The sequence below is a fragment of the Chinchilla lanigera genome, unplaced genomic scaffold (assembly GCF_000276665.1).
Source record: "Chinchilla lanigera isolate Chin_1 unplaced genomic scaffold, ChiLan1.0 scaffold00114, whole genome shotgun sequence".
NCBI classification, from domain to species: domain Eukaryota; kingdom Metazoa; phylum Chordata; class Mammalia; order Rodentia; family Chinchillidae; genus Chinchilla; species Chinchilla lanigera.
This window is the reverse complement of record NW_004955515.1, coordinates 899,467-910,556: the sequence shown is the minus strand read 5'-3', so window position 1 is coordinate 910,556 and position 11,090 is coordinate 899,467. Positions and strand designations below refer to the sequence as shown.

Sequence of the window (11,090 nt, the reverse complement as noted above, 5' to 3'; positions counted from 1 at the left end):
TGTCTCCATCCTCAGTTTTATCCACTCTTTCGAAACAGTCTTTCACTTAAGTGGGTCAGTGACTCAACTATCCACAACCATGTGTCATACTTAAAAGGGGGATGACTAAGGATGGGCCGGTTCCAAACAACTTGCATTTTTCTACTTAAAAACAAATATATACAGAGAAAACAATTTTACAGAAAACTGTACAACAGACAGTAACTTAGTACACTGCTCGAAAATACTATTTATAGCCTGGAAAAACAAATTATTTGCTGAACTTACACTTCAGTTTTCCTTTATTCAGGGAATGAAACCACCCCACATAAATAAAATGTAGATACCTCAATATCTACTTTGGTAACTTAAAATTGCCCATTCTTCTTCCATCAAATCAAGTGCAATGGAGTAGATGTTCTGTGTCTGTCACCAATCCTTTATTGAAACTGGTAACTTACACACTTTATAACAGGACAACAAAAATAATGTTCAATATGTACAGCCTTTGTATGGACTATCTGACTATACACAAGGCAAAGTGAGGACATAACTATCGCATCATCTGTGCACACAGACATGGAACAGACGACGTGCACATTACAGTGAAATGACATCACAGGTCCAGTGGGAACTCAGAGTAATACAAAACGTACTGATCTATTGCAAATGACATCTTTCTCAACGCCCGCTCTTACTCAGTAGTCATCTACCCAGAGTCGGAAGCAGAGATTGGTTGTGTGGCTATAAGTCTCTTAAGTGAGACAACCTCTGTGGATAAGTTTGCTATCCCTTGCTTCAAGTACAAGTTCTCTGAGTTGGAAACTTTATGCCCACCGTCTTTAATCTCCACCACTCCAGTCTTGAAACCATTCTGAGTCTTGCTGCTCAGGTCTTTTGGATGCCAGTGTTCCGATTTGAGGGACCAATCTTGAATGCTTGTCACCTGCACTGAGAAAGGAGGGAGGGAAGAATGGACCACGGTTGCAGTGTTATGGTTTCCGAGTTCAAAATGTCTTTTAGACGTCATGTCAACAGGCGAGGAGAGTTTTTGCGTGGCCTCAAACTCATTGTCAAAAGCTTCTACTTTGATCTGCATGGCTTTGGCTTTGATCCGGAGCTTGTGTGGCAAGGCAGAGGAGTTCACCTCGGGGACTTTCACCACTGTGGCGTGCATGCGTTTGAGCTCCACGGGAGAGTGGATAGGGCCCTTAGGCACCTGCTGCTCGTCTTCCCCATCAGAAGACTTTCCCACAACCCCGTCGTCGGTCTCAGAGGTTCTTGGAGAGTTGCTGGAGGATCTATTGACTTGCAGGAGAGGGGGAGAGTGTGAGTAGCCGGCAAAAGAGCTTCCCATGTAGCTCTGGTAGATAGAGGCTGTGTAGGAGCCCCGGTCGTCTCTGGGCTCCCTTGGGAAGGTCTCCAGCTCCACCGGCTCCTGCTTGATGACTTGGAACTTACCCTCAGGACTTCTGCAGCTGCCCTGCAAGGGGCTCTCCCGGGTGTGCTCCCCTGAGGACGCCTCGGATGCATCAGACACGGAGCTCTGCGGGGAGTGTTTGATGACGGAAATGCAGCTGCCTGCCACCAGCGCCGGCTCCGGCTCATCCCCGAATGTACTCACGGATGTGGACTTGGACGGCTGGTAGTCCTGAAAGTACACAGCTGTGGAATTACTGAGTTTCTGAATCTCCTGAGCATATGCTGTGGAGCTAATTAAACCAAACTTTAATTTCAGGGAAAGCAGTTCAGCTTTTAAAGTGGCATTTTCTTCTCCCAGTGCAATTAGTTTGTTCTCTAAAACCAGGTCATTCAGTCTGCGCTTCTCACGAGAACGTTTTGCGGCTTCATTGTTTTTCCGCCGCTTCTCCCAATACATAGCATCCTTCTTCTCATCAGGAATGAATTCCCGTTTCCTCCGGCAGGCAGAAGATTTGTTTTTGCCTATGTTTCCTTCACCCAGAAGCAGCTCTTCGGCTGTGGACAGGTCCTCAGGCACCTCGGGCAAAGTCGCAGCCAGTACCATCATCTTGTCTGCGCTGCTGGGAGCGTCGAGAGACGCCTGCTCCTTCTTGATGGCCTGCATCTTTCTCAGCTGCATCAGAAGCAGCCTTACTCTATGTATATGCACAGGGGAGGAGAGCAAGTTCTTTTCCTGGTATTCTCAAATGCTTTGAAAACCCATCAACAGTCTTCCCTGGTTCTACTTTCTGCAATAAATCTGACAGGCTCCTTTCATTGAAGAGAGTAGGGTCTTCTGGTTATCTGCAACATACAAAAAGAAACAGTTACTCACTGGGATAGATGTTGGGTGCCAATTACACACAGGGAAGTGTGCTAAGCACCTGGAGAATATAAGCATGAGCAGGACAGAGTTCTTTCTTTCCAAGAGTCTGCAATCTTTGGAAGAACCTAAGTACCCAAACTTCTCTATGGAGAGCCTAAAGGTTCTATCTGTAGGGGGTTGTGTGCTCTAGCACAATAAGAAAAAACTAAATAAAACAAAAGAAAAGAATCTTCGAGCTGGGAGTAGAGGACAGTGGTGTTTAACAAGAGCTGGTCAGTGTGGTCTGTGGAGGTGGGCCAGTACCGGAAAGAAACGACAGGTCGCCTCTGGTTGGTGAGTTTCTAAATAACACTCACACACTGTGGCACTTCTGAATAATTTCAGGTAACATTTACACGGCTGCTGAGCAAACATGCCTTTCTCTTCAAAGGAACTCCACTAAGTAAAGTCCTCTAACATCTATAAACAAGTTTTGCAATCACAGACAAAATAAAACACAAAAGGAGCTGAAACTTTGTGTCCAGAGAACTAAAAGCCACAAGGACAACTGAGCTGTCCCCTCATCTCCACGTGGACACACAGTGTATGGAGCTGGTGGCCCCACAAACTCCCTGGTGATGACCCCGGCCAGATGAAAAGGCCCCTTTCACAGCCAGCACCCCAGAAGCAACTGTGCTTGCAGATCAGCAATATCCCTTTTTCTGATCCCTTCACATTGATTTATCAGAAGGAAACAGTGAAGCCTTCAAAGTATTTTTCTGGGTTTTGAAAATTCTGTCCTAATAGGATTCAGTTATACAGTAGCTTTGGACTAAAATAAACAGTTACTGTTCAAAGGGCTTTTTTTTGGTGGAGTCTCCTCTTGAAACTTAAAATTACTTTAAACCAAGACAGTGCAATTGTGGAAAAATACTTCTTTCAGTTTTACTAATTAGTTTAAAATAAAATACAAGAACTCAAAAACAGAATCATCAACTAGTTTCTTCTCCCACGAGTGAAATATTTATAATGTGCGTTTGGTGTGACATTTGCCTTTTTTTTTTAAACTTTGGTGCTGGGGACCAAACCCAGGACCTCACACATGCTCTACCACCGAGCTGAGCTTCCGGGCCCCTGACATTGCTCTGACATATGATAATAAATCCATGTTAGGGGTCAGCAACACTCCTTTCGTGGTAGTTTTGGGTCTGCCTCTAGACCCTGACTCTCTGCCCAATTAATTTTCCAGTTGGTAATACCTTTCACAAAGTAGACGTGAACAGCCAACTCTTCACTAGGACTCTCTGTACGCACTGGCACTCTATACTGCCATATTAAAAAGATTTAATGACTGTTTGACGTCACTACTTTTGTCTTATGCATAGTTTCATAATGATTAATGACGTTTAATTTTATCCACTGGAAAAGCCCGACAGTCTCTTTTTACCTTTTCCAGTACAGTAGAAGACACGGTGTAATAATTCCAAGATGAGAATGAAGAAGGGGCTTCTTGTCAGGTTTTGTCTGTTAACTGAGCCAATATGCTCCCGGCAATTGTTGGTCACAGCTCAGAGAAATATGTGACCATTAATTCCAAGTTTCTGTTTGTTTTCTGATAATGACACTTTTACGGGCAACGAGGGCAAGGAGTGCGTCACAGTTGCAGTGGTGTCACACAAATGGAAACTCTGTATTGATCACTTAGGACAACACCTCTCTCCTTATCACTGCCTCTTAGATTCTGTCTTCAAACACAAAGCCCATTTTTCTCTCCATATTGAACAGAGTCATTCCTCCTGTGGAAGTTTGTATTCTATGATTCAGAATTAGGTCTTCACCCCTCAAGTGAAATCAACCAAAGCAAAGAGTAAACAATTCCAGTTCAGGAAGGATGATGACCTTGACCTTTCACAAGGCGCTTTTCTTTCTAGATCTGAGAAACAAACCCAGGACCTCCACTTTGAAATACAGCCCAGCTATATTTTAGTTTTGAAAAGGGGTCTTGCTAAGTCTCTAAATTGACCAAGCTGGGCTCAAATTCAGGATCCTCCTGCCTCAGCATCCCAGTGTGCTGGGATTACAGGCATGTGCTACTCTGTCTGGCTGGTACACTTTTTTAAAACTTCTAGTTGTTAAATATCATATGGTATCCCCTGGATATTACTATTCTGAGTATTTTTTCCACTTGAGAAAAAGTCTATCTCTTCCATGCATTTTCTTGTTTCTTCTTCTTCTTTTTTTTAAATCATACATCATTAACATACTCCACCATTCTGTCTTGGTTAGTCTTCTAAACTTTTCGTGATTTCTCTTCACATAGAGTGAGAGTGAGCTGACATCTTTTCACCTTCCTGGCCCATAGGTGTACACAATATACAGGTATAAATGTGCAGGTGGGGGCTGGCAGCTGTCACCATGCCATAGAGGGAAATAATCCCACTTTAATTTAACTAACATAACAATGACTAAAATAATAACTTCACCTTAAAATTTCCTTAACCTTTTTCTTCCATGTATTCAATACTGTACATTACATTTTTCATTTCTACAATTTTGGTACATTAAACCTCCACAGCCTATAATTCCTTCCAGCTACTTGGGAGGCTGAGACAGTGGGATCTCAAGTTTAAGGTTAGCTAGGCAACTAAGTGAGACTCTCAAAATAGTAATAGTAATAATAATAATAATAACAACAACAACAACAATATGCTGGGATCAGTCTCCCTGGGTTCAATCCCCAGTACTGCAAAACACACAACTCCAAAAGAAAACACACAAAGCTTTACCAAAAGGCTCACTCTTTTTCATTTTCTCCCTACTTGCAGCTCACTGCCCATTTCTATGAAGTTGTACATCTCACTGCCTCTGTAGCTCCACTGGCAAATCACTACAACCATCTTAGGGTATTTTCTGTAGCACTGTTTATCAAATAATCTTGCAGAAGTTGAGTTTATCAGCATTTTGAGTAACGGAGAGGCTCTGATTTTGGATGCTGTGCATCTTCCTAAGCATTTTCCTTTATGCTCCTGTGAAGGGCTCCTGGGCTGATATCATATTTGTATTCTAGCCACAAAATGAAGGAATTAGGTGCTCAACACTGGATTCATGATCGCCCACCCATCTTAAAAACAGCACTTGATAACTACAAAACTTTTTGGATCCCTTCTTTTTAACATTCTGTGTGAATCCTATAAGAAGTGTTCGATTTATTAGTGAGGTTTCTTTCATCATACTGGATTTATACAAGACCTATGCAGCACCTTGTTATACTGGGTGCTGAGCTAGAGCCAAGGCACAGGCCCGGGACTGCCTTGGCACAGAACCTGAGGATGGGCAGGTCACTCCCAATACTCCTGGGGTTTTTTGGTACAGTGGTAGCAACAAAAATACCCACAGCTGGTGCTATGTACTTACTATGCAACAGGCACGAGGGGGTGGCTAAGCTGCTTTATTTCACTGACTTTCACAACAACTACTTTCAGATGAGAAAGCTACGGTTCAAAGAGGTGATGCCACCTGTCTGGTGTCACACTGCTCATTAAACGGCAAAGCTGAGATCCCAGCCCAGCCTGGACTCCAACTTCATTACCCATCTTATGGTCTCGGAGACACCCGGTCCTTGCCAGTCACCCTCATTTCTGAGTCACATATGCACCATCATCAGGACATGTTAGATCCTGCCCTAACTGCAGATGTTGTCCTAAGCCAGCAAAGGTAGCACCTAGAGGTGTCTTCCACCTTCCTCAGAGGAAGCTGGTACTTAATGAACCAAGAAAATTTTATTTTTGCATCTCTATGGAATCTCTTAAGTCCTATTTATGTCAAAATATGGAAAAAGAAACACAGCAGTGGACATTGTCACCTGTGACTTCTTTTCTACACAAAACCAAAATGTGCATCCACTTTCAGCAAGGGTAGTGGTGGTGTTGTCGCCTGGCCCTATCCATAGAAGAGAGACTTAGTGACCAGTGTGTGGTCACACTGCAGTCCACAGGAGGACTGGCTTGGACTGTGTTTATAGGCTTAGACTGTGTTTATATCCCTTAACAATAAACCTACATGAAGGCTGAAGCAAAGACCCTTTACAATGCCTTCTAAAAACATCAGTGTTTATGCTAACCTAATGACTTTATTTCAAATCCAAGTATTTTCCTTTACGATTAATTTAACAATTACTTCATCTGTGCGTCATCTTTTCAAATCAACATTTAATGCTGTGGTAGATTAGTCATTGCTTATGTTTCTTCTTTGGTGAATAACTGACACTAAATGCCAATTCTATGACGTTTGGGTATTTGGCATGATTAACTTCATTACACCTATTAGGGGATACAACTTCTTCTAAAGAAGAACACGAATGAAAGGAAAGCTGTGAGAGAATAGTCCATATAGCTGACACTTCCCCACGCTACCATGACAATGCCGCCACTGCCGGATGCCTTTCCTGACACACACGCTGCTGCTACAGCTGCTAAGGTTATGAAGTCGGATGCCCTAAACACTGTTTGTAATGAAAAGACCTGGTTTAGAAATTTCTCCAAATAAAAACAACCTTACAATCTAAACTCTAAATCAAATTTATCCTTGAAGAGTTACTTAGCATGATAAAAACCATACCGTCTTTCTTCCCTAACCAATGTCTCACAGAAATAATGTGGGACAGTTCACTCTTTTTCCCAAACAAAAAAGAATAAATTTGTTTCAAGCATCTAAAATCTTACCAATATTTTAGATCTTGTAGTCCACTATTAGACATATTGTGAGTAATTATCTCCTAAAGGCTATGTGTTGTTGCAACTGCTTCTATTATACATTTTGATCTTAATATTGTCAATATACAGTGCATATTTGATATACTTAATGGTTTGCAAAGATTTATACAGAAATATGTCTCATTATTCTGTATTCTCTTAGTGTACTATTAACTTTCTCAGATGTTAACATAAATACCATGACAGAAAAAAAAAATTGTTCTTATGGTAAACCTACGCTATGCTAAACTATATATCATCTATCTCTCCACTAAGAAGGCAGCTGCTTGTTTTGCAGGTAAGTGCCATTTTCAAGAAAAAAATTAATCTGTCAATTTCACAGCTCTTTATACTATTAAACTAACAATACGAGCAAAATGTTAGACTATACTTTTTTCTTTTTTTTTTTTTACTGTGGGTAAAATCCAGGATGTTTCATCAATGAAACGCTTTATTTCTTTTCATGGGTAATAAAGCAATCTAGTGTTTAAAAGCAAAATAAAAGAACTCACATGTACAACCATGGGAAGATGAGGGATGCAAAACTTTAGTCAGAAACACCAAAGTTGCAAGGGGATTTTCTAATTTCACTTCAAAGGAAAAGGCTCTTCAGATTGAAAAAACTACACTAAACTTCTCTAGGTGCCTGGGCTGCACACTGATAATATCATTCTGTCTCAAGCAAGAAACTAAACCTCAAATTAGATGCACAGCACCAGGACAAGGAGTGCATGTACACACACACACACACACACACACACACACACACTCACACTTTGCCAGTATGTCTTCCACCACAGCAAAACAGTGACCTATTTTTTTTTTTTTTTTCATTTGGGATCATCCGTAAATAAACGTTTCAGAACCTGATTGGATTTACCATAAATGAAAATATTTCACATTCAACAAAGGCCTACTTGAAATTTATATTTAAAGTTAATAAAAATAACATTACATTGTATCGTAGCACTGACGCAATTCAGTAACTGCCATATGAAAAAGAGCAGTTTGAGTCTTTATGGGAGTCTGGTGTTTATAACCTAATGCACAATAAAGTTAATTCTGAAAGCCGCATAGAAGCAGCATATGCACACTAGTGCACAGAGACAATTAATCAGTTGGGTGTGGTAGCACACGCAGGTAATTCCAGCATTCCGCGAGGCTGAGGCAGAGAGGACTGCCTAGGCAATTTAGCAAGACTGTCTCAAAATAAAAATAAAAAGGCTGTGTAGTTTGGTGTGAAGGCCCTGGGTTCAGTTCCCAGTACCGCAAAACAAAAACAACTTCATGTCTTGAAAGAGAGACAGCAGTCACTACAGAGGAGAGTAATGGGCAGTGGGGAGGTGGAATAGTAATGTACTTTTTAAATTCTACAGAAACTTCGAAATGGGGATCTTTACTATTCTTGAAGTATCTGAAAAGATAACTAACCAGCCTAGCAACTAATCAGAAATCTCAAAGGACACCAACAACGCCTCGATCACTTTTTTGAGGGAAGGACTATAATGAATAACTGCTTGCTATAGGAAATATGGTACAATGCTGGGGGGAAATGGTGTGGGCTTGGGGAGGAGTGGGCAGGGAAAGTTCTGAAGAATCATCCCAATTCTCCCTAGTGTGGCTTTTTAATTTCTTGTTAACTTTCCCTGCCGGCAGATGATTACAAATGTCAGTGATTTTACTAAATGTCTTATGAATACAGTGGATTAAAAAATGTTTATTTTTAGGGTTAATTTGAAGGCCACTTAATTACAGTTTCAGATCCCCAGAAAGTTAATAAAAGACAATATTCTGATAACTAAAAGGCTTACAAACATCATTCTATTCCAATGAAACTGGGGCCTCAAAGCACAGATTATTAATGAATAACATCTAGTAAATCCCTACTAAACTTAAAAACAAGCTTACGCTCTCTAATTAAAACCATATGAAAAAACTTTAACTACAGGAAAGTTATTTGCAAAGAAATATGAGAGATAATTGGGGGTGGCAGTAATAAAAGTTCATTTTGAAACTGAGAAAGTCTTATGTAATGTCTGTGATCAAAGGTCACTGTCTTGCAACATTCTCATACAAGTCTGATCTGGATAAAAATCAACTCAAATATAATTTAGAAAAATAACAGGATACCACACAATGCGTTAACCCTGTGAGACACAGGCATACCTTACAAAAACAACAAAATGAGTATTATAGGAAATTTCAATGACATTGTTTCTGTTATGTTTGAACTGAATCCCAAGTGTGCACTCATTCCTCAACAGAAATTAAAAATATTCAACATTTAACAGCATCAACGCTATCTGAATTACAATGGAAATAATGAAGTATGTGTGATCTTTAACTTGGGTAAAAACAAAGCTGAGGCATTATGACTGCACCTTTCCACCCCAAGCCACAGCCACATCTGCACTTCAGAATCGCTTCTACTGACCAGGGCAAGGTCAACTGGAACAGCCCGTGCAGGATGAGTCAGGAGTTGCTCAACGTGTGAAAGGGCTCTCACAAAGCGTGTTAATTTCCAGGGTGTTGCATCACAGTGATGTTATAATTGCATTTAACCAAGATAAGCTCTAACACAGAAAGGAAATTGTTTCAAAAACTATAGTGAAGGAAGGAGTAGAAGGAAGGAATGACATTCACACTCACTGAAGGGAGGAATAGGTGGGGGTGACAAGTGCAGCTCCCCATCTTTTCAGCTCGGGGCTTGGGCTGTCAGTCAATTCCCCCACCTCCCATTTCCTTGTGTATAAAGTGCGGACAGGCCAGCCCTCCACCTGTCCTAAGCACCTGCAGTGTTGGTCGACCTGTCTTGAAGAGTGGCCAGTGTGAAGGAAATGATGGCTATTAGTTCTAGCCTTCCACCATTCCTTCTGAAGCTGTGCCCTGTGTTACAAGTTCAGTGTGAACCCGGTAAAATTTAATCATAGGTGAATTAAAAACTCGGTCCGAGAGGGCTTGGCTGTAGTTTTCAACCACACAAAGCCGAGCACCCCATAACCTGCCCCTGCTGACCTCCGCCTCATTTTAGAAGCAGAGAGAGCACTCAGGGCCAAGGACACAGGTCATAGTAAGTTCCAGAGAACTAACTGGACAGGGCCAGGCTGGTTCTACCATCAGCAACTCCTTTTTCTGGTTCTTCAAAGTTTCCCAAAACATCAACACTGGGACGGGGGCATTTGAGGGCCTCTGATCCCATGAGGAATTCCCTTCTACCTGAAATCAACGCTGGTTTTCAGAAGAGAAGCAACTCCTCCACTGTAACAAGAAGTCACCCCCAAACAGATCTTCACAGGCCTACCACCAACATCAGCCCTCAGTATGAAAGCCTAGAAACCCTGGTGCGGCAACAGGAGGGCACTTTGACTCATCCAGAGTCCTGGTCCTGGTCAGCCCCGAGGCTTCACAACCGCCCCAGGCCCTCCACGGATTTTATTTCCTCGGTTTGCCCAGAAGGCTGGTTGAAAGGGACAGCATCTAGCAGGTCTAAGGGACTGCAGCCGCTGCATGGGGACACTGACTGGGGACGGGGTGTCCACTGGACCCCGTGGAAGCCAGGTCTTGGGTTTGTTTTCAATAAAGAGCAGGTCGCGTGTTCTCCAAGAACCCACTGTAAATCCTCCGCGCGAGCCGGTCTGGAAGTCTTCAAGCCAAGAGGAGAACCTTGCGCTGCACTTCTAGGGTGAGACACGAGTGTCTGGTGGGGTTGTGATTTTATTTTGTTCTGAACTTGGTAGACCAGTGTTCCCTTAGCATGAAGATTTTAAAAATTAAACTTGCAACACAGGCTCAGCTGGCCCGCTGGAGCAGGGCGGTCCTCTCCATCCCTCCCTGCGCTGAGGCCCGGCCGGCGCAGCGGACACTAGGGGGATCTCCCCTCCACGCGCGGAGAAGCTGGACTCGGAAATGCAGCAGACTCCTGAACAAAGGTGCCTTTGGCTTCGGATGCGAGGCCTGCGGAGGCGTGGGCCCGCCCTGGGGTCCCCTACGGCCGGGGCGCACTTGCGCGTCCCCTCCCGCAGCCAGGCTCGGCTCACCAAGACGCGCCTCCGCGGGGTGGGCGGCGCAGCGGGGCCTCGGCGGCGCCAGGACCC

General features: G+C 42.9%; 1 protein-coding gene across 1 annotated transcript; it reads right to left on the bottom strand.

The window, feature by feature from the left end:
- Window positions 1-397: 397 nt before the first annotated feature.
- On the bottom strand, window positions 398-2,244 carry Nfil3 (nuclear factor, interleukin 3 regulated). Its single transcript, XM_013506902.1, has one exon. The coding sequence runs from the start codon at window positions 2,078-2,080 to the stop codon at window positions 689-691; it is 1,392 nt and encodes a 463-aa protein (XP_013362356.1). The 5' UTR covers window positions 2,081-2,244; the 3' UTR covers window positions 398-688.
- Between the last annotated feature and the right edge of the window lie 8,846 nt (window positions 2,245-11,090).

Coding starts and splice junctions, on each gene's coding strand:
- Nfil3 (XM_013506902.1), bottom strand. CDS start 2,080: ATGCAGCTGAGAAAGATGCAGGCCATCAAGAAGGAGCAGGCGTCTCTC.